The 24,496-nt window shown below is 49.3% G+C and overlaps 1 protein-coding gene across 2 annotated transcripts in view; it reads left to right on the forward strand.

Annotated features, from left to right (window-relative positions):
* Positions 1 to 24,496, forward strand: part of LOC106568787 (protein sidekick-2) — a 767,299-nt gene that overhangs the window by 684,678 nt on the left and 58,125 nt on the right. For both annotated transcript variants that reach the window (XM_045715764.2, XM_045715765.2), the window contains exons 6-7: positions 21,988 to 22,099; positions 22,977 to 23,167. In XM_045715764.2, the coding sequence (XP_045571720.1) occupies positions 21,988 to 22,099; positions 22,977 to 23,167 (303 nt within the window). The remainder of the gene's footprint in view (positions 1 to 21,987; positions 22,100 to 22,976; positions 23,168 to 24,496) is intronic.

Raw genomic sequence — 24,496 nt, forward strand, 5'->3', positions numbered from 1 at the left:
GAGAGACTATAGAGGAGGACGGGAACACAGAGAGACTATAGAGAGATAGATGAGGAGGGGAACACAGAGACTATAGAGGAGGAGGGGAACACAGAGAGACTATAGAGGAGGAGAGAACACAGAGAGACTATAGAGGAGGGGAACACAGAGAGACTATAGAGAGATAGATGAGGAGGGGAACACAGAGAGACTATAGAGGAGGAGGGGAACACAGAGAGACTATAGAGGAGGAGGGGAACACAGAGAGACTATAGAGGAGGAGGGGAACACAGAGAGACTATAGAGAGATAGATGAGGAGGGGAACACAGAGAGACTATAGAGGAGGAGGGGAACACAGAGAGACTATAGAGGAGGAGGGGTACACAGAGAGACTATAGAGGAGGAGGGGAACACAGAGAGACTATAGAGGAGAAGGGGAACACAGAGAGACTATAGAGGAGGAGGGGAACACAGAGAGACTATAGAGAGATAGATGAGGAGGGGAACACAGAGACTATAGAGAGATAGATGAGGAGGGGAACACAGAGAGACTATAGAGGAGGAGGGGAACACAGAGAGACTATAGAGACATAGATGAGGAGGGGAACACAGAGAGACTATAGAGGAGGAGGGGAACACAGAGAGACTATAGAGGAGGAGGGGAACACAGAGAGACTATAGATGAGGAGGGGAACACAGAGAGACTATAGAGGAGGAAGGGGACACAGAGAGACTATAGAGGAGGAGGGGAACACAGAGAGACTATAGAGAGATAGATGAGGAGGAGAACACAGAGAGACTATAGAGGAGGAGGGGAACACAGAGAGACTATAGAGGAGGAGGGGGACACAGAGAGACTATAGAGGAGGAGGGGTACACAGAGAGACTATAGAGAGATAGATGAGGAGGGGAACACAGAGAGACTATAGAGGAGGAGGGGTACACAGAGAGACTATAGAGGAGGAGGGGAACACAGAGAGACTATAGAGGAGGAGGGGAACACAGAGAGACTATAGAGGAGGAGGGGAACACAGAGAGACTATAGAGAGATAGATGAGGAGGAGAACACAGAGAGACTATAGAGGAGGACGGGAACACAGAGAGACTATAGAGGAGGAGGGGAACACAGAGAGACTATAGAGGAGGAGGGGAACACAGAGAGACTATAGAGGAGGAGGGGAACACAGAGAGACTATAGAGGAGGAGGGGAACACAGAGAGACTATAGAGGAGGAGGGGAACACAGAGAGACTATAGATGAGGAGGGGAACACAGATAGACTATAGAGGGATAGATGAGGAGGGGAACACAGAGAGACTATAGAGGAGGAGGGGAACACAGAGAGACTATAGAGAGATAGATGAGGAGGAGAACACAGAGAGACTATAGAGGAGGAGGGGAACACAGAGAGACTATAGAGGAGGAGGGGAACACAGAGAGACTATAGAGGAGGAGGGGAACACAGAGAGACTATAGAGAGATAGATGAGGAGGGGAACACAGAGACTATAGAGGAGGAGGGGAACACAGAGAGACTATAGAGGAGGGGAACACAGAGAGACTATAGAGGAGGAGGGGAACACAGAGAGACTATAGAGAGATAGATGAGGAGGGGAACACAGAGAGACTATAGAGGAGGAGGGGAACACAGAGAGACTATAGAGGAGGAGGGGAACACAGAGAGACTATAGAGGAGGAGGGGTACACAGAGAGACTATAGAGGAGGAGGGGAACACAGAGAGACTATAGAGGAGAAGGGGAACACAGAGAGACTATAGAGGAGGAGGGGAACACAGAGAGACTATAGAGAGATAGATGAGGAGGGGAACACAGAGAGACTATAGAGAGATAGATGAGGAGGGGAACACAGAGAGACTATAGAGAGATAGATGAGGAGGGGAACACAGAGAGACTATAGAGGAGGAGGGGAACACAGAGAGACTATAGAGGAGGAGGGGAACACAGAGAGACTATAGAGGAGGAGGGGGACACAGAGAGACTATAGAGGAGGAGGGGTACACAGAGAGACTATAGAGAGATAGATGAGGAGGGGAACACAGAGAGACTATAGAGGAGGAGGGGTACACAGAGAGACTATAGAGGAGGAGGGGAACACAGAGAGACTATAGAGGAGGAGGGGAACACAGAGAGACTATAGAGGAGGAGGGGAACACAGAGAGACTATAGAGAGATAGATGAGGAGGAGAACACAGAGAGACTATAGAGGAGGACGGGAACACAGAGAGACTATAGAGGAGGGGAACACAGAGAGACTATAGAGGAGGAGGGGAACACAGAGAGACTATAGAGGAGGAGGGGAACACAGAGAGACTATAGAGGAGGAGGGGAACACAGAGAGACTATAGAGGAGGAGGGGAACACAGAGAGACTATAGATGAGGAGGGGAACACAGATAGACTATAGAGGGATAGATGAGGAGGGGAACACAGAGAGACTATAGAGGAGGAGGGGAACACAGAGAGACTATAGAGAGATAGATGAGGAGGAGAACACAGAGAGACTATAGAGGAGGAGGGGAACACAGAGAGACTATAGAGGAGGAGGGGAACACAGAGAGACTATAGAGGAGGAGGGGAACACAGAGAGACTATAGAGAGATAGATGAGGAGGGGAACACAGAGACTATAGAGGAGGAGGGGAACACAGAGAGACTATAGAGGAGGAGGGGAACACAGAGAGACTATAGAGGAGGAGGGGAACACAGAGAGACTATAGAGAGATAGATGAGGAGGGGAACACAGAGAGACTATAGAGGAGGAGGGGAACACAGAGAGACTATAGAGGAGGAGGGGAACACAGAGAGACTTTAGAGGAGGAGGGGTACACAGAGAGACTATAGAGGAGGAGGGGAACACAGAGAGACTATAGAGGAGAAGGGGAACACAGAGAGACTATAGAGGAGGAGGGGAACACAGAGAGACTATAGAGAGATAGATGAGGAGGGGAACACAGAGAGACTATAGAGAGATAGATGAGGAGGGGAACACAGAGAGACTATAGAGAGATAGATGAGGAGGGGAACACAGAGAGACTATAGAGGAGGAGGGGAACACAGAGAGACTATAGAGGAGGAGGGGAACACAGAGAGACTATAGAGGAGGAGGGGAACACAGAGAGACTATAGAGGAGGAGGGGAACACAGAGAGACTGTAGAGGAGGAGGGGAACACAGAGAGACTATAGAGGAGGAGGGGAACACAGAGAGACTGTAGAGGAGGAGGGGAACACAGAGAGACTATAGAGAGATAGATGAGGAGGGGAACACAGAGAGACTATAGAGGAGGAGGGGAACACAGAGAGACTATAGAGAGATAGATGAGGAGGGGAACACAGAGAGACTATAGAGGAGGAGGGGAACACAGAGAGACTATACAGAGATAGATGAGGAGGGGAACACAGAGAGACTATAGAGGAAGAGGGGAACACAGAGAGACTGTAGAGGAGGAGGGGAACACAGAGAGACTATAGAGGAGGAGGGGAACACAGAGAGACTATAGAGACATAGATGAGGAGGGGAACACAGAGAGACTATAGAGGAGGAGGGGAACACAGAGAGACTATAGAGGAGGAGGGGAACACAGAGAGACTATAGATGAGGAGGGGAACACAGAGAGACTATAGAGGAGGAGGGGAACACAGAGAGACTATAGAGGAGGAGGGGAACACAGAGACTATAGATGAGGAGGGGAACACAGAGAGACTATAGAGGAGGAGGGGAACACAGAGAGACTATAGAGGAGGAGGGGAACACAGAGAGACTATAGAGGAGGAGGGGAACACAGAGAGACTATAGAGAGATAGATGAGGAGGGGAACACAGAGAGACTATAGAGGAGGAGGGGAACACAGAGAGACTATAGAGGAGGAGGGGAACACAGAGAGACTATAGAGGAGGAGGGGTACACAGAGAGACTATAGAGGAGGAGGGGAACACAGAGAGACTATAGAGGAGGAGGGGGACACAGAGAGACTATAGATGAGGAGGGGAACACAGATAGACTATAGAGGGATAGATGAGGAGGGGAACACAGAGAGACTATAGAGGAGGAGGGGAACACAGAGAGACTATAGAGAGATAGATGAGGAGGAGAACACAGAGAGACTATAGAGGAGGAGGGGAACACAGAGAGACTATAGAGGAGGAGGGGAACACAGAGAGACTATAGAGGAGGAGGGGAACACAGAGAGACTGTAGAGGAGGAGGGGAACACAGAGAGACTATAGATGAGGAGGGGAACACAGAGAGACTATAGAGGGATAGATGAGGAGGGGAACACAGAGAGACTATAGAGGAGGAGGGGAACACAGAGAGACTATAGAGAGATAAATGAGGAGGGGAACACAGAGACTATAGAGAGATAGATGAGGAGGGGAACACAGAGAGACTATAGAGGAGGAGGGGAACACAGAGAGACTATAGAGACATAGATGAGGAGGGGAACACAGAGAGACTATAGAGGAGGAGGGGAACACAGAGAGACTATAGAGGAGGAGGGGAACACAGAGAGACTATAGAGGAGGAGGGGAACACAGAGAGACTATAGAGGAGGAGTGGAACACAGAGAGACTATAGATGAGGAAAGGAACACAGAGCGACTATAGAGGGATAGATGAGGAGGGGAACACAGAGAGACTATACAGGAGGAGGGGAACACAGAGAGACTATAGAGAGATAGATGAGGAGGGGAACACAGAGAGACTATAGAGGAGGAGGGGAACACAGAGAGACTATAGAGAGATAGATGAGGAGGAGAACACAGAGAGACTATAGAGGAGGAGGGGAACACAGAGAGACTATAGAGGAGGAGGGGAACACAGAGAGACTATAGAGGAGGACGGGAACACAGAGAGACTATAGAGAGATAGATGAGGAGGGGAACACAGAGACTATAGAGGAGGAGGGGAACACAGAGAGACTATAGAGGAGGAGGGGAACACAGAGAGACTATAGAGGAGGAGGGGAACACAGAGAGACTATAGAGAGATAGATGAGGAGGAGAACACAGAGAGACTATAGAGGAGGAGGGGAACACAGAGAGACTATAGAGGAGGAGGGGAACACAGAGAGACTATAGAGGAGGAGGGGAACACAGAGAGACTATAGAGGAGGAGGGGAACACAGAGAGACTATATAGGAGGAGGGGAACACAGAGAGACTATAGATGAGGAGGGGAACACAGATAGACTATAGAGGGATAGATGAGGAGGGGAACACAGAGAGACTATAGAGGAGGAGGGGAACACAGAGAGACTATAGAGGAGGAGGGGAACACAGAGAGACTATAGATGAGGAGGGGAACACAGAGAGACTATAGATGAGGAGGGGAACACAGAGAGACTATAGAGGAAGAGGGGAACACAGAGAGACTATAGAGAGATAGATGAGGAGGGGAACACAGAGACTATAGAGAGATAGATGAGGAGGGGAAGACAGAGAGACTATAGAGGAGGAGGGGAACACAGAGAGACTATAGAGACATAGATGAGGAGGGGAACACAGAGAGACTATAGAGGAGGAGGGGTACACAGAGAGACTATAGATGAGGAGGGGAACACAGAGAGACTATAGAGGAGGAGGGGAACACAGAGAGACTATAGAGGAGGAGGGGAACACAGAGAGACTATAGAGGAGGAGGGGAACACAGAGAGACTATAGAGGAGGAGGGGAACACAGAGAGACTGTAGAGGAGGAGGGGAACACAGAGAGACTATAGATGAGGAGGGGAACACAGAGAGACTATAGAGGGATAGATGAGGAGGGGAACACAGAGAGACTATAGAGGAGGAGGGGAACACAGAGACTATAGAGAGATAGATGAGGAGGAGAACACAGAGAGACTATAGAGGAGGAGGGGAACACAGAGAGACTATAGAGGGATAGATGAGGAGGGGAACACAGAGAGACTATAGAGGAGGAGGGGAACACAGAGAGACTATAGAGGAGAAGGGGAACACAGAGAGACTATAGAGGAGGAGGGGAACACAGAGAGACTATAGAGAGATAGATGAGGAGGGGAACACAGAGACTATAGAGAGATAGATGAGGAGGGGAACACAGAGAGACTATAGAGGAGGAGGGGAACACAGAGAGACTATAGAGACATAGATGAGGAGGGGAACACAGAGAGACTATAGAGGAGGAGGGGTACACAGAGAGACTATAGATGAGGAGGGGAACACAGAGAGACTATAGATGAGGAGGGGAACACAGAGAGACTATAGAGGAAGAGGGGAACACAGAGAGACTATAGAGGAGGAGGGGAACACAGAGAGACTATAGAGGAGGAGGTGAACACAGAGAGACTATAGAGGAGGAGGGGAACACAGAGAGACTATAGAGGAGGAGGGGAACACAGAGAGACTATAGATGAGGAAAGGAACACAGAGCGACTATAGAGGGATAGATGAGGAGGGGAACACAGAGAGACTATAGAGGAGGAGGGGAACACAGAGAGACTATAGAGAGATAGATGAGGAGGAGAACACAGAGAGACTATAGAGGAGGAGGGGAACACAGAGAGACTATAGAGAGATAGATGAGGAGGAGAACACAGAGAGACTATAGAGGAGGAGGGGAACACAGAGAGACTATAGAGGAGGAGGGGAACACAGAGAGACTATAGAGGAGGACGGGAACACAGAGAGACTATAGAGAGATAGATGAGGAGGGGAACACAGAGACTATAGAGGAGGAGGGGAACACAGAGAGACTATAGAGGAGGAGAGAACACAGAGAGACTATAGAGGAGGGGAACACAGAGAGACTATAGAGAGATAGATGAGGAGGGGAACACAGAGAGACTATAGAGGAGGAGGGGAACACAGAGAGACTATAGAGGAGGAGGGGAACACAGAGAGACTATAGAGGAGGAGGGGAACACAGAGAGACTATAGAGAGATAGATGAGGAGGGGAACACAGAGAGACTATAGAGGAGGAGGGGAACACAGAGAGACTATAGAGGAGGAGGGGTACACAGAGAGACTATAGAGGAGGAGGGGAACACAGAGAGACTATAGAGGAGAAGGGGAACACAGAGAGACTATAGAGGAGGAGGGGAACACAGAGAGACTATAGAGAGATAGATGAGGAGGGGAACACAGAGACTATAGAGAGATAGATGAGGAGGGGAACACAGAGAGACTATAGAGGAGGAGGGGAACACAGAGAGACTATAGAGACATAGATGAGGAGGGGAACACAGAGAGACTATAGAGGAGGAGGGGAACACAGAGAGACTATAGAGGAGGAGGGGAACACAGAGAGACTATAGATGAGGAGGGGAACACAGAGAGACTATAGAGGAGGAGGGGAACACAGAGAGACTATAGAGGAGGAGGGGAACACAGAGACTATAGATGAGGAGGGGAACACAGAGAGACTATAGAGGAGGAGGGGAACACAGAGAGACTATAGAGGAGGAGGGGAACACAGAGAGACTATAGAGGAGGAGGGGAACACAGAGAGACTATAGAGAGATAGATGAGGAGGGGAACACAGAGACTATAGAGGAGGAGGGGAACACAGAGAGACTATAGAGGAGGAGGGGAACACAGAGAGACTATAGAGAGATAGATGAGGAGGGGAACACAGAGACTATAGAGGAGGAGGGGAACACAGAGAGACTATAGAGGAGGAGGGGAACACAGAGACTATAGAGGAGGAGGGGAACACAGAGAGACTATAGAGGAGGAGGGGAACACAGAGAGACTATAGAGAGATAGATGAGGAGGGGAACACAGAGACTATAGAGGAGGAGGGGAACACAGAGAGACTATAGAGGAGGAGGGGAACACAGAGAGACTATAGAGGAGGGGAACACAGAGAGACTATAGAGAGATAGATGAGGAGGGGAACACAGAGAGACTATAGAGGAGGAGGGGAACACAGAGAGACTATAGAGGAGGAGGGGAACACAGAGAGACTATAGAGGAGGAGGGGAACACAGAGAGACTATAGAGGAGGAGGGGTAGACAGAGAGACTATAGAGGAGGAGGGGAACACAGAGAGACTATAGAGGAGAAGGGGAACACAGAGAGACTATAGAGGAGGACGGGAACACAGAGAGACTATAGAGAGATAGATGAGGAGGGGAACACAGAGACTATAGAGGAGGAGGGGAACACAGAGAGACTATAGAGGAGGAGAGAACACAGAGAGACTATAGAGGAGGGGAACACAGAGAGACTATAGAGAGATAGATGAGGAGGGGAACACAGAGAGACTATAGAGGAGGAGGGGAACACAGAGAGACTATAGAGGAGGAGGGGAACACAGAGAGACTATAGAGGAGGAGGGGAACACAGAGAGACTATAGAGAGATAGATGAGGAGGAGAACACAGAGAGACTATAGAGGAGGAGGGGAACACAGAGAGACTATAGAGGAGGAGGGGAACACAGAGAGACTATAGAGGAGGAGGGGAACACAGAGAGACTATAGAGGAGGAGGGGAACACAGAGAGACTATAGAGGAGGAGGGGAACACAGAGAGACTATAGAGGAGGAGGGGAACACAGAGAGACTATAGATGAGGAGGGGAACACAGAGAGACTATAGAGGGATAGATGAGGAGGGGAACACAGAGAGACTATAGAGGAGGAGGGGAACACAGAGAGACTATAGAGGAGGAGGGGAACACAGAGAGACTATAGATGAGGAGGGGAACACAGAGAGACTATAGATGAGGAGGGGAACACAGAGAGACTATAGAGGAAGAGGGGAACACAGAGAGACTATAGAGAGATAGATGAGGAGGGGAACACAGAGACTATAGAGAGATAGATGAGGAGGGGAAGACAGAGAGATTATAGAGGAGGAGGGGAACACAGAGAGACTATAGAGACATAGATGAGGAGGGGAACACAGAGAGACTATAGAGGAGGAGGGGTACACAGAGAGACTATAGATGAGGAGGGGAACACAGAGAGACTATAGAGGAGGAGGGGAACACAGAGAGACTATAGAGGAGGAGGGGAACACAGAGAGACTATAGAGGAGGAGGGGAACACAGAGAGACTATAGAGGAGGAGGGGAACACAGAGAGACTGTAGAGGAGGAGGGGAACACAGAGAGACTATAGATGAGGAGGGGAACACAGCGAGACTATAGAGGGATAGATGAGGAGGGGAACACAGAGAGACTATAGAGGAGGAGGGGAACACAGAGACTATAGAGAGATAGATGAGGAGGGGAACACAGAGAGACTATAGAGGAGGAGGGGAACACAGAGAGACTATAGAGGGATAGATGAGGAGGGGAACACAGAGAGACTATAGAGGAGGAGGGGAACACAGAGAGACTATAGAGGAGAAGGGGAACACAGAGAGACTATAGAGGAGGAGGGGAACACAGAGAGACTATAGAGAGATAGATGAGGAGGGGAACACAGAGACTATAGAGAGATAGATGAGGAGGGGAACACAGAGAGACTATAGAGGAGGAGGGGAACACAGAGAGACTATAGAGACATAGATGAGGAGGGGAACACAGAGAGACTATAGAGGAGGAGGGGTACACAGAGAGACTATAGATGAGGAGGGGAACACAGAGAGACTATAGATGAGGAGGGGAACACAGAGAGACTATAGAGGAAGAGGGGAACACAGAGAGACTATAGAGGAGGAGGGGAACACAGAGAGACTATAGAGGAGGAGGGGAACACAGAGAGACTATAGAGGAGGAGGGGAACACAGAGAGACTATAGAGGAGGAGGGGAACACAGAGAGACTATAGATGAGGAAAGGAACACAGAGCGACTATAGAGGGATAGATGAGGAGGGGAACACAGAGAGACTATACAGGAGGAGGGGAACACAGAGAGACTATAGAGAGATAGATGAGGAGGGGAACACAGAGAGACTATAGAGGAGGAGGGGAACACAGAGAGACTATAGAGAGATAGATGAGGAGGAGAACACAGAGAGACTATAGAGGAGGAGGGGAACACAGAGAGACTATAGAGGAGGAGGGGAACACAGAGAGACTATAGAGGAGGACGGGAACACAGAGAGACTATAGAGAGATAGATGAGGAGGGGAACACAGAGACTATAGAGGAGGAGGGGAACACAGAGAGACTATAGAGGAGGAGAGAACACAGAGAGACTATAGAGGAGGGGAACACAGAGAGACTATAGAGAGATAGATGAGGAGGGGAACACAGAGAGACTATAGAGGAGGAGGGGAACACAGAGAGACTATAGAGGAGGAGGGGAACACAGAGAGACTATAGAGAGATAGATGAGGAGGGGAACACAGAGACTATAGAGAGATAGATGAGGAGGGGAACACAGAGAGACTATAGAGGAGGAGGGGAACACAGAGAGACTATAGAGACATAGATGAGGAGGGGAACACAGAGAGACTATAGAGGAGGAGGGGAACACAGAGAGACTATAGAGGAGGAGGGGAACACAGAGAGACTATAGATGAGGAGGGGAACACAGAGAGACTATAGAGGAGGAGGGGAACACAGAGAGACTATAGAGGAGGAGGGGAACACAGAGACTATAGATGAGGAGGGGAACACAGAGAGACTATAGAGGAGGAGGGGAACACAGAGAGACTATAGAGGAGGAGGGGAACACAGAGAGACTATAGAGGAGGAGGGGAACACAGAGAGACTATAGAGAGATAGATGAGGAGGGGAACACAGAGACTATAGAGGAGGAGGGGAACACAGAGAGACTATAGAGGAGGAGGGGAACACAGAGAGACTATAGAGAGATAGATGAGGAGGGGAACACAGAGACTATAGAGGAGGAGGGGAACACAGAGAGACTATAGAGGAGGAGGGGAACACAGAGACTATAGAGGAGGAGGGGAACACAGAGAGACTATAGAGGAGGAGGGGAACACAGAGAGACTATAGAGAGATAGATGAGGAGGGGAACACAGAGACTATAGAGGAGGAGGGGAACACAGAGAGACTATAGAGGAGGAGGGGAACACAGAGAGACTATAGAGGAGGGGAACACAGAGAGACTATAGAGAGATAGATGAGGAGGGGAACACAGAGAGACTATAGAGGAGGAGGGGAACACAGAGAGACTATAGAGGAGGAGGGGAACACAGAGAGACTATAGAGGAGGAGGGGAACACAGAGAGACTATAGAGGAGGAGGGGTAGACAGAGAGACTATAGAGGAGGAGGGGAACACAGAGAGACTATAGAGGAGAAGGGGAACACAGAGAGACTATAGAGGAGGACGGGAACACAGAGAGACTATAGAGAGATAGATGAGGAGGGGAACACAGAGACTATAGAGGAGGAGGGGAACACAGAGAGACTATAGAGGAGGAGAGAACACAGAGAGACTATAGAGGAGGGGAACACAGAGAGACTATAGAGAGATAGATGAGGAGGGGAACACAGAGAGACTATAGAGGAGGAGGGGAACACAGAGAGACTATAGAGGAGGAGGGGAACACAGAGAGACTATAGAGGAGGAGGGGAACACAGAGAGACTATAGAGAGATAGATGAGGAGGAGAACACAGAGAGACTATAGAGGAGGAGGGGAACACAGAGAGACTATAGAGGAGGAGGGGAACACAGAGAGACTATAGAGGAGGAGGGGAACACAGAGAGACTATAGAGGAGGAGGGGAACACAGAGAGACTATAGAGGAGGAGGGGAACACAGAGAGACTATATAGGAGGAGGGGAACACAGAGAGACTATAGATGAGGAGGGGAACACAGATAGACTATAGAGGGATAGATGAGGAGGGGAACACAGAGAGACTATAGAGGAGGAGGGGAACACAGAGAGACTATAGAGGAGGAGGGGAACACAGAGAGACTATAGATGAGGAGGGGAACACAGAGAGACTATAGATGAGGAGGGGAACACAGAGAGACTATAGAGGAAGAGGGGAACACAGAGAGACTATAGAGAGATAGATGAGGAGGGGAACACAGAGACTATAGAGAGATAGATGAGGAGGGGAAGACAGAGAGATTATAGAGGAGGAGGGGAACACAGAGAGACTATAGAGACATAGATGAGGAGGGGAACACAGAGAGACTATAGAGGAGGAGGGGTACACAGAGAGACTATAGATGAGGAGGGGAACACAGAGAGACTATAGAGGAGGAGGGGAACACAGAGAGACTATAGAGGAGGAGGGGAACACAGAGAGACTATAGAGGAGGAGGGGAACACAGAGAGACTATAGAGGAGGAGGGGAACACAGAGAGACTGTAGAGGAGGAGGGGAACACAGAGAGACTATAGATGAGGAGGGGAACACAGCGAGACTATAGAGGGATAGATGAGGAGGGGAACACAGAGAGACTATAGAGGAGGAGGGGAACACAGAGACTATAGAGAGATAGATGAGGAGGAGAACACAGAGAGACTATAGAGGAGGAGGGGAACACAGAGAGACTATAGAGGGATAGATGAGGAGGGGAACACAGAGAGACTATAGAGGAGGAGGGGAACACAGAGAGACTATAGAGGAGAAGGGGAACACAGAGAGACTATAGAGGAGGAGGGGAACACAGAGAGACTATAGAGAGATAGATGAGGAGGGGAACACAGAGACTATAGAGAGATAGATGAGGAGGGGAACACAGAGAGACTATAGAGGAGGAGGGGAACACAGAGAGACTATAGAGACATAGATGAGGAGGGGAACACAGAGAGACTATAGAGGAGGAGGGGTACACAGAGAGACTATAGATGAGGAGGGGAACACAGAGAGACTATAGATGAGGAGGGGAACACAGAGAGACTATAGAGGAAGAGGGGAACACAGAGAGACTATAGAGGAGGAGGGGAACACAGAGAGACTATAGAGGAGGAGGGGAACACAGAGAGACTATAGAGGAGGAGGGGAACACAGAGAGACTATAGAGGAGGAGGGGAACACAGAGAGACTATAGATGAGGAAAGGAACACAGAGCGACTATAGAGGGATAGATGAGGAGGGGAACACAGAGAGACTATACAGGAGGAGGGGAACACAGAGAGACTATAGAGAGATAGATGAGGAGGGGAACACAGAGAGACTATAGAGGAGGAGGGGAACACAGAGAGACTATAGAGAGATAGATGAGGAGGAGAACACAGAGAGACTATAGAGGAGGAGGGGAACACAGAGAGACTATAGAGGAGGAGGGGAACACAGAGAGACTATAGAGGAGGACGGGAACACAGAGAGACTATAGAGAGATAGATGAGGAGGGGAACACAGAGACTATAGAGGAGGAGGGGAACACAGAGAGACTATAGAGGAGGAGAGAACACAGAGAGACTATAGAGGAGGGGAACACAGAGAGACTATAGAGAGATAGATGAGGAGGGGAACACAGAGAGACTATAGAGGAGGAGGGGAACACAGAGAGACTATAGAGGAGGAGGGGAACACAGAGAGACTATAGAGGAGGAGGGGAACACAGAGAGACTATAGAGAGATAGATGAGGAGGGGAACACAGAGAGACTATAGAGGAGGAGGGGAACACAGAGAGACTATAGAGGAGGAGAGGTACACAGAGAGACTATAGAGGAGGAGGGGAACACAGAGAGACTATAGAGGAGAAGGGGAACACAGAGAGACTATAGAGGAGGAGGGGAACACAGAGAGACTATAGAGAGATAGATGAGGAGGGGAACACAGAGACTATAGAGAGATAGATGAGGAGGGGAACACAGAGAGACTATAGAGGAGGAGGGGAACACAGAGAGACTATAGAGACATAGATGAGGAGGGGAACACAGAGAGACTATAGAGGAGGAGGGGAACACAGAGAGACTATAGAGGAGGAGGGGAACACAGAGAGACTATAGATGAGGAGGGGAACACAGAGAGACTATAGAGGAGGAGGGGAACACAGAGAGACTATAGAGGAGGAGGGGAACACAGAGACTATAGATGAGGAGGGGAACACAGAGAGACTATAGAGGAGGAGGGGAACACAGAGAGACTATAGAGGAGGAGGGGAACACAGAGAGACTATAGAGGAGGAGGGGAACACAGAGAGACTATAGAGAGATAGATGAGGAGGGGAACACAGAGACTATAGAGGAGGAGGGGAACACAGAGAGACTATAGAGGAGGAGGGGAACACAGAGAGACTATAGAGGAGGAGGGGAACACAGAGAGACTATAGAGGAGGAGGGGAACACAGAGAGACTATAGAGAGATAGATGAGGAGGAGAACACAGAGAGACTATAGAGGAGGAGGGGAACACAGAGAGACTATAGAGGAGGAGGGGAACACAGAGAGACTATAGAGAGATAGATGAGGAGGGGAACACAGAGACTATAGAGGAGGAGGGGAACACAGAGAGACTATAGAGGAGGAGGGGAACACAGAGAGACTATAGAGGAGGGGAACACAGAGAGACTATAGAGAGATAGATGAGGAGGGGAACACAGAGAGACTATAGAGGAGGAGGGGAACACAGAGAGACTATAGAGGAGGAGGGGAACACAGAGAGACTATAGAGGAGGAGGGGAACACAGAGAGACTATAGAGGAGGAGGGGTAGACAGAGAGACTATAGAGGAGGAGGGGAACACAGAGAGACTATAGAGGAGAATGGGAACACAGAGAGACTATAGAGGAGGAGGGGAACACAGAGAGACTATAGAGAGATAGATGAGGAGGGGAACACAGAGACTATAGAGAGATAGATGAGGAGGGGAACACAGAGAGACTATAGAGGAGGAGGGGAACACAGAGAGACTATAGAGACATAGATGAGGAGGGGAACACAGAGAGACTATAGAGGAGGAGGGGAACACAGAGAGACTATAGAGGAGGAGGGGAACACAGAGAGACTATAGATGAGGAGGGGAACACAGAGAGACTATAGAGGAGGAGGGGAACACAGAGAGACTATAGAGGAGGAGGGGAACACAGAGACTATAGATGAGGAGGGGAACACAGAGAGACTATAGAGGAGGAGGGGAACACAGAGAGACTATAGAGGAGGAGGGGAACACAGAGAGACTATAGAGGAGGAGGGGAACACAGAGAGACTATAGAGAGATAGATGAGGAGGGGAACACAGAGACTATAGAGGAGGAGGGGAACACAGAGAGACTATAGAGGAGGAGGGGAACACAGAGAGACTATAGAGGAGGAGGGGAACACAGAGCGACTATAGAGGGATAGATGAGGAGGGGAACACAGAGAGACTATACAGGAGGAGGGGAACACAGAGAGACTATAGAGAGATAGATGAGGAGGGGAACACAGAGAGACTATAGAGGAGGAGGGGAACACAGAGAGACTATAGAGAGATAGATGAGGAGGAGAACACAGAGAGACTATAGAGGAGGAGGGGAACACAGAGAGACTATAGAGGAGGAGGGGAACACAGAGAGACTATAGAGAGATAGATGAGGAGGGGAACACAGAGACTATAGAGGAGGAGGGGAACACAGAGAGACTATAGAGGAGGAGGGGAACACAGAGAGACTATAGAGGAGGGGAACACAGAGAGACTATAGAGAGATAGATGAGGAGGGGAACACAGAGAGACTATAGAGGAGGAGGGGAACACAGAGAGACTATAGAGGAGGAGGGGAACACAGAGAGACTATAGAGGAGGAGGGGAACACAGAGAGACTATAGAGAGATAGATGAGGAGGGGAACACAGAGAGACTATAGAGGAGGAGGGGAACACAGAGAGACTATAGAGGAGGCGGGGTACACAGAGAGACTATAGAGGAGGAGGGGAACACAGAGAGACTATAGAGGAGAAGGGGAACACAGAGAGACTATAGAGGAGGAGGGGAACACAGAGAGACTATAGAGAGATAGATGAGGAGGGGAACACAGAGACTATAGAGAGATAGATGAGGAGGGGAACACAGAGAGACTATAGAGGAGGAGGGGAACACAGAGAGACTATAGAGACATAGATGAGGAGGGGAACACAGAGAGACTATAGAGGAGGAGGGGAACACAGAGAGACTATAGAGGAGGAGGGGAACACAGAGAGACTATAGATGAGGAGGGGAACACAGAGAGACTATAGAGGAGGAGGGGAACACAGAGAGACTATAGAGGAGGAGGGGAACACAGAGACTATAGATGAGGAGGGGAACACAGAGAGACTATAGAGGAGGAGGGGAACACAGAGAGACTATAGAGGAGGAGGGGAACACAGAGAGACTATAGAGGAGGAGGGGAACACAGAGAGACTATAGAGAGATAGATGAGGAGGGGAACACAGAGACTATAGAGGAGGAGGGGAACACAGAGAGACTATAGAGGAGGAGGGGAACACAGAGAGACTATAGAGGAGGAGGGGAACACAGAGAGACTATAGAGGAGGAGGGGAACACAGAGAGACTATAGAGAGATAGATGAGGAGGAGAACACAGAGAGACTATAGAGGAGGAGGGGAACACAGAGAGACTATAGAGGAGGAGGGGAACACAGAGAGACTATAGAGAGATAGATGAGGAGGGGAACACAGAGACTATAGAGGAGGAGGGGAACACAGAGAGACTATAGAGAGATAGATGAGGAGGGGAACACAGAGAGACTATAGAGGAGGAGGGGAACACAGAGAGACTATAGAGGAGGAGGGGAACACAGAGAGACTATAGAGAGATAGATGAGGAGGGGAACACAGAGAGACTATAGAGGAGGAGGGGAACACAGAGAGACTATAGAGGAGGAGGGGAACACAGAGAGACTATAGAGGAGGAGGGGTACACAGAGAGACTATAGAGGAGGAGGGGAACACAGAGAGACTATAGAGGAGGAGGGGGACACAGAGAGACTATAGATGAGGAGGGGAACACAGATAGACTATAGAGGGATAGATGAGGAGGGGAACACAGAGAGACTATAGAGGAGGAGGGGAACACAGAGAGACTATAGAGAGATAGATGAGGAGGAGAACACAGAGAGACTATAGAGGAGGAGGGGAACACAGAGAGACTATAGAGGAGGAGGGGAACACAGAGAGACTATAGAGGAGGAGGGGAACACAGAGAGACTATAGAGGAGGAGGGGAACACAGAGAGACTATAGAGGAGGAGGGGAACACAGAGAGACTATAGAGGAGAAGGGGAACACAGAGAGACTATAGAGGAGGAGGGGAACACAGAGAGACTATAGAGAGATAGATGAGGAGGGGAACACAGAGACTATAGAGAGATAGATGAGGAGGGGAACACAGAGAGACTATAGAGGAGGAGGGGAACACAGAGAGACTATAGAGACATAGATGAGGAGGGGAACACAGAGAGACTATAGAGGAGGAGGGGAACACAGAGAGACTATAGAGGAGGAGGGGAACACAGAGAGACTATAGATGAGGAGGGGAACACAGAGAGACTATAGAGGAGGAGGGGAACACAGAGAGACTATAGAGGAGGAGGGGAGCACAGAGACTATAGATGAGGAGGGGAACACAGAGAGACTATAGAGGAGGAGGGGAACACAGAGAGACTATAGAGGAGGAGGGGAACACAGAGAGACTATAGAGGAGGAGGGGAACACAGAGAGACTATAGAGAGATAGATGAGGAGGGGAACACAGAGACTATAGAGGAGGAGGGGAACACAGAGAGACTATAGAGGAGGAGGGGAACACAGAGAGACTATAGAGGAGGAGGGGAACACAGAGAGACTATAGAGAGATAGATGAGGAGGGGAACACAGAGAGACTATAGAGGAGGAGGGGAACACAGAGAGACTATAGAGGAGGAGGGGAACACAGAGAGACTATAGAGGAGGAGGGGTACACAGAGAGACTATAGAGGAGGAGGGGAACACAGAGAGACTATAGAGGAGAAGGGGAACACAGAGAGACTATAGAGGAGGAGGGGAACACAGAGAGACTATAGAGAGATAGATGAGGAGGGGAACACAGAGAGACTATAGAGAGATAGATGAGGAGGGGAACACAGAGAGACTATAGAGGAGGAGGGGAACACAGAGAGACTATAGAGGAGGAGGGGAACACAGAGAGACTATAGAGGAGGAGGGTAACACAGAGAGACTATAGAGGAGGAGGGGAACACAGAGAGACTGTAGAGGAGGAGGGGAACACAGAGAGACTATAGAGGAGGAGGGGAACACAGAGAGACTGTAGAGTAGGAGGGGAACACAGAGAGACTATAGAGAGATAGATGAGGAGGGGAACACAGAGAGACTATAGAGGAGGAGGGGAACACAGAGAGACTATAGAGAGATAGATGAGGAGGGGAACACAGAGAGACTATAGAGGAGGAGGGGAACACAGAGAGACTATACAGAGATAGATGAGGAGGGGAACACAGAGAGACTATAGAGGAAGAGGGGAACACAGAGAGACTATAGAGGAAGAGGGGAACACAGAGAGACTATAGAGGAGGAGGGGAACACAGAGAGACTATAGAGACATAGATGAGGAGGGGAACACAGAGAGACTATAGAGGAGGAGGGGAACACAGAGAGACTATAGAGGAGGAGGGGAACACAGAGAGACTATAGATGAGGAGGGGAACACAGAGAGACTATAGAGGAGGAGGGGAACACAGAGAGACTATAGAGGAGGAGGGGAACACAGAGACTATAGATGAGGAGGGGAACACAGAGAGACTATAGAGGAGGAGGGGAACACAGAGAGACTATAGAGGAGGAGGGGAACACAGAGAGACTATAGAGGAGGAGGGGAACACAGAGAGACTATAGAGAGATAGATGAGGAGGGGAACACAGAGACTATAGAGGAGGAGGGGAACACAGAGAGACTATAGAGGAGGAGGGGAACACAGAGAGACTATAGAGGAGGAGGGGAACACAGAGAGACTATAGAGAGATAGATGAGGAGGGGAACACAGAGAGACTATAGAGAAGGAGGGGAACACAGAGAGACTATAGAGGAGGAGGGGAACACAGAGAGACTATAGAGGAGGAGGGGTACACAGAGAGACTATAGAGGAGGAGGGTAACACAGAGAGACTATAGAGGAGAAGGGGAACACAGAGAGACTATAGAGGAGGAGGGGAACACAGAGAGACTATAGAGAGATAGATGAGGAGGGGAACACAGAGAGACTATAGAGAGATAGATGAGGAGGGGAACACAGAGAGACTATAGAGAGATAGATGAGGAGGGGAACACAGAGAGACTATAGAGGAGGAGGGGAACACAGAGAGACTATAGAGGAGGAGGGGAACACAGAGAGACTATAGAGGAGGAGGGGAACACAGAGAGACTATAGAGGAGGAGGGTAACACAGAGAGACTGTAGAGGAGGAGGGGAACACAGAGAGACTATAGAGGAGGAGGGGAACACAGAGAGACTGTAGAGGAGGAGGGGAACACAGAGAGACTATAGAGAGATAGATGAGGAGGGGAACACAGAGAGACTATAGAGGAGGAGGGGAACACAGAGAGACTATACAGAGATAGATGAGGAGGGGAACACAGAGAGACTATAGAGGAAGAGGGGAACACAGAGAGACTATAGAGGAGGAGGGGAACACAGAGAGACTATAGAGGAGGAGGGGTACACAGAGAGACTATAGAGGAGGAGGGGAACACAGAGAGACTATAGAGAGATAGATGAGGAGGGGAACACAGAGAGACTATAGAGAGATAGATGAGGAGGGGAACACAGAGAGACTATAGAGAGATAGATGAGGAGGGGAACACAGAGAGACTATAGAGGAGGAGGGGAACACAGAGAGACTATAGAGGAGGAGGGGAACACAGAGAGACTATAGAGGAGGAGGGGAACACAGAGAGACTATAGAGGAGGAGGGTAACACAGAGAGACTGTAGAGGAGGAGGGGAACACAGAGAGACTATAGAGGAGGAGGGGAACACAGAGAGACTGTAGAGGAGGAGGGGAACACAGAGAGACTATAGAGAGATAGATGAGGAGGGGAACACAGAGAGACTATAGAGGAGGAGGGGAACACAGAGAGACTATACAGAGATAGATGAGGAGGGGAACACAGAGAGACTATAGAGGAAGAGGGGAACACAGAGAGACTATAGAGGAGGAGGGGAACACAGAGAGACTATAGAGGAGGAGGGGTACACAGAGAGACTATAGAGGAGGAGGGGAACACAGAGAGACTATAGAGAGATAGATGAGGAGGGGAACACAGAGAGACTATAGAGGAGGAGGGGAACACAGAGACTATAGAGGAGGAGGGGTACACAGAGAGACTATAGAGGAGGAGTGGGACACAGAGAGACTAGAGGAGGAGGGGAACACAGAGAGACTATAGAGGAAGAGGGGAACACAGAGAGACTATAGAGGAGGAGGGGAACACAGAGAGACTATAGAGGAGGAGGGGTACACAGAGAGACTATAGAGGAGGAGGGGAACACAGAGAGACTATAGAGAGATGGATGAGGAGGGGAACACAGAGAGACTATAGAGGAGGAGGGGAACACAGAGACTATAGAGGAGGAGGGGTACACAGAGAGACTATAGAGGAGGAGGGGTACACAGAGAGACTATAGAGGAGGAGGGGAACACAGAGAGACTATATAGAGATAGATGAGGAGGGGAACACAGAGAGACTATAGAGGAGGAGGGGAACACAGAGAGACTATAAAGAGATAGATGAGGAGGGGAACACAGAGACTATAGAGAGATAGATAAGGAGGGGAACACAGAGAGAATATAGAGAGATAGATGAGGAGGGGAACACAGAGAGACTATAGAGGAGGAGGGGAACACAGAGAGACTATAGAGGAGGAGGGGAACACAGAGAGGCTATAGAGGAGGAGTGGAACACAGAGAGACAATAGAGGAGGAGGGGAACACAGAGAGACTATAGAGGAGGAGGGGAACACAGAGAGACTATAGAGGAGGAGGGGAACACAGAGAGACTATAGAGGAGGAGGGGAACACAGAGAGACTATAGAGGAGGAGGGGAACACAGAGAGACTATAGAGAGATAGATGAGGAGGGGAACACAGAGAGACTATAGAGGAGGAGGGGAACACAGAGAGACTATAGAGGAGGAGGGGAACACAGAGAGACTATAGATGAGGAGGGGAACACCGAGAGACTATAGAGAGATAGATGAGGAGGAGAACACAGAGAGACTATAGAGAGATAGATGAGGAGGGGAACACACAGAGACTATAGAGGAGGAGGGGAACACAGAGAGACTATAGAGGAGGAGGGGAACACAGAGAGACTATAGTGGAGGAGGGGAACACAGAGAGACTATAGAGAGATACAGGAGGATAGTGCTGCATCTCCATGGTGATAGCATCCTAGCTGCATCTCCATGGTGATAGCATCCTAGCTGTATCTCCATGGTGATAGCATCCTAGCTGCATCTCCATGGTGATAGTTGATTAATTATCTGTTGATTAATGGTGAGAGTATAGGAACTATCTGTTGATTAATGGTGAGAGTATAGGAACTATCTGGTGAGTAATGGTGAGAGTATAATAACTATCTGTTGATTAATGGTGAGAGTATAGGAACTATCTGGTGATTAATTGTGAGAGTATAGGAACTATCTGGTGATTAATGGTGAGAGTATAGGAACTATCTGTTGATTAATGGTGAGAGTATATGAACTATCTGGTGATTAATGGTGAGAGTATAGGAACTATCTGTTGATTAATGGTGAGAGTATAGGAACTATCTGGTGATTAATGGTGAGAGTATAGGAACTATCTGGTGATTAATGGTGAGAGTATAGGAACTATCTGTTGATTAATGGTGAGAGTATAGGAATTATATGTTGATTATGGTGAGAGTATAGGAACTATCTGGTGATTAATGGTGAGAGTATAGGAATTATATGTTGATTATGGTGAGAGTGCAGTATGGACAATCTTGGCAGGAGCTGTTGTTGTTCACCCATATCTATTATTTAAACAGGAAGTCTGACTGAGATATACAATCTATTTTACAAGGGAGAACTGGCCATGACCCATATGCTTTTCTAACCATGCTTGTGTGTGTGTGTGTGTGTGTGTGTGTGTGTGTGTGTGTGTGTGTGTGTGTGTGTGTGTGTGTGTGTGTGTGTGTGTGTGTGTGTGTGTGTGTGTGTAGACGTGGGGGGGCCTGTGGACCCCATCACCCCCACCATCATCATCCCTCCTAAGAACACCAGTGTGAACGCGGGGAGGAATGATGTCATTATGGAGTGTGTGGCCAATGCTAGGTGAGTGAACACACACACACACACACACACACACACACAGGAGACCAAGTCTGTCACATTTCACTGTCACCTAATGTCTTTTGTTTGGGTCTCTTTTAGAAAATTGTTCATCCGTCCTATTCAATGCTTTTCTCCTCTCCTCCCCTCCTCCTCCTCATCCTCTCTCAGTCTTTTCTCTCTCTCCATTCTTCTCCTTCTCTCCTTATCTCTGCTCTGAATCCAAACTATTATGGCCAATTCAAAGACTTGATCAGTATGACAGATGTATTACAGTGCTCTGTCAATGCCTCACAACCTTGAAACAGAATTTGAATCATATTAATACCCACTCTCTCTCTCTCTCTGTCTCCCTCCCCCCCTCTCTGTGTCTCTCTCTCCCCTTCTCTCCCCCTTCTCTCTCTCTCTTTCTCCCCCTCCCTCTCTCTCTCTCTGTCTCCCTCCCTCTCTCTGTGTCTCTCTCTCCCCTTCTCTTCCCCTTCTCTCGCTCTCTTTCTCCCCCTCCCTCTCTCTCTGTCTCCCTCCCCCCTCTCTCTCTCGCTCTCTCCCCTTTTCTCCCCCTTCTCTCTCGCTTTCTCCCCCTCCCTCTCTCTCTCTCTGTCTCCCTCCCTCTCTCTGTGTCTCTCTCTCCCCTTCTCTCCCCCTTCTCTCTCTCTATTTCTCTCCCCTTCTCTCTCTCTCTTTCTATCTCTGCCTCCCTCCCTCTGTATCTATCTCTCTCCTCCTTCTCACCCCCTTCTCTCTCTCTGTCTCTCTTTCTCTCCCCTTCTCTCTCTCTCTCTCTCTCTCTCTCTCTCTCTCTATTTCTCTCCCCTTCTCTCTCTCTTTCTATCTCTGTCTCCCTCCCTCTGTATCTATCTCTCTCTCTCCTCTCCTCCAGACCTCTGATCAAGATGGTTATAACCTGGCGTAAGGATGGTGTTGTGGTCAGTACAGGGATACGTGACTTTGGCCGCAGGCTGACCATCAGCCTCCCAGCGGTCAGTGACAGTGGTTACTATGAATGTGAGGCCACCCTCCGCAGCAGCACTGTGCCATCGGTCAACGCAGGGGCCTACCTACATGTTCTAGGTACACACACACACACACACACACACACACACACACACACACACACACACACACACACACACACACACACACACACACACACACACACACACACACACGCACACAAACACAAACACACACACACACTCATTTGGGAGTTTCTCCTCATGCTGGTAAAACTAGGTAAAGAACCACCTATCAGTTCTCCTGACAGTGGTCAGGTTGAGGGAATATCATTGTGTGTAAATGTCTGAAGTCTTCACGTCCGTTTGACATACTGCTGGACCATGGAGATAAATGATAGATGATTAAAGCATTAGGTGAATTGTGAAGAAATCCCTCTCTCTGTCTCTATCTGATGCAGTCCATTACTCTGCACTAGTCTCAATGAGACTAAACCTTGGAAATAAAATACTTATTGGATATCCTGGATGGATTTAATGTAAGTCAACAGAAACCAGGAGGACAAGACACCTTATCATTAACATGACTTTATTGTTAAAACTTGTTCAATTGAACAAAAATGTTCAAGAAAATTATAGGAATGTTGTAACTGTTTCCCTCCTCTCCTCTCCCCTCCTCTCCTCTCCTCTCTTCTCTCCTCTCCTCTCCTCTCCTCTCCTCTCCTCTCTTCTCCTCTCCTCTCGTCTCCTCTCCTCTCTTCTCCTCTACTCTCCTCTCCCCTCCTCTTCTCTCTTCTCCTCTCCTATCCTCTCCCCTCCTCTTCTCTCTTCTCCTCTCCTCTCCTCCTCTCCTCCCCTCTCCTCCTCTCCTCGTCTCCTCTACTCGCCTCCTCTCCTACTCTATTCTCCCCTCCTCACATCCTCTCCTCTCCTCCTCTTCTCTACTCTCCCCTCCTCTCCTCCTCTTCTATACTCTCCCCTCCTCTCATCCTCTCCTCTCCTCCGCTCTCCTCCTCTCCTCCCTCTTCTCCTCGTCTCCTCTACTCGCCTCCTCCTCTTCTCTACTCTCCCCTCTCACATCCTCTCCTCTCCTCTCCTCCTCTTCTCTACTCTCCCCTCCTCTCATCCTCTCCTCTCCTCCTCTACTTTACTCTCCCCTCCCCTCCTCTCATCCTCTCCTCTCCTCCGCTCTCCTCCTCTCCTCCCTCCTCTCTTCCTCTCCTCATCTCCTCTACTCGCCTCCTCTCCCACTCTATTCTCCCCGCCTCTCATACTCTCCTCTCCTCCACTCTCCTCCTCTCCTCTCCTCCCCTCTCCTCTCCTCCTCACCTTCTCTACTCGCCTCCTCTCCTCTTCTCCTCTCCTATCCTCTCCTCTCCCTTCCTCTTCTCTCTTCTCTTCTCCTCTCTTCTCTTCACCTCTCCTCTTCTCTCTTCTCCTCTCCTAT

This window comes from Salmo salar, chromosome 03 (assembly GCF_965601325.2).
Source record: "Salmo salar chromosome 03, fSalSal1, whole genome shotgun sequence".
Classification (NCBI taxonomy): domain Eukaryota; kingdom Metazoa; phylum Chordata; class Actinopteri; order Salmoniformes; family Salmonidae; genus Salmo; species Salmo salar.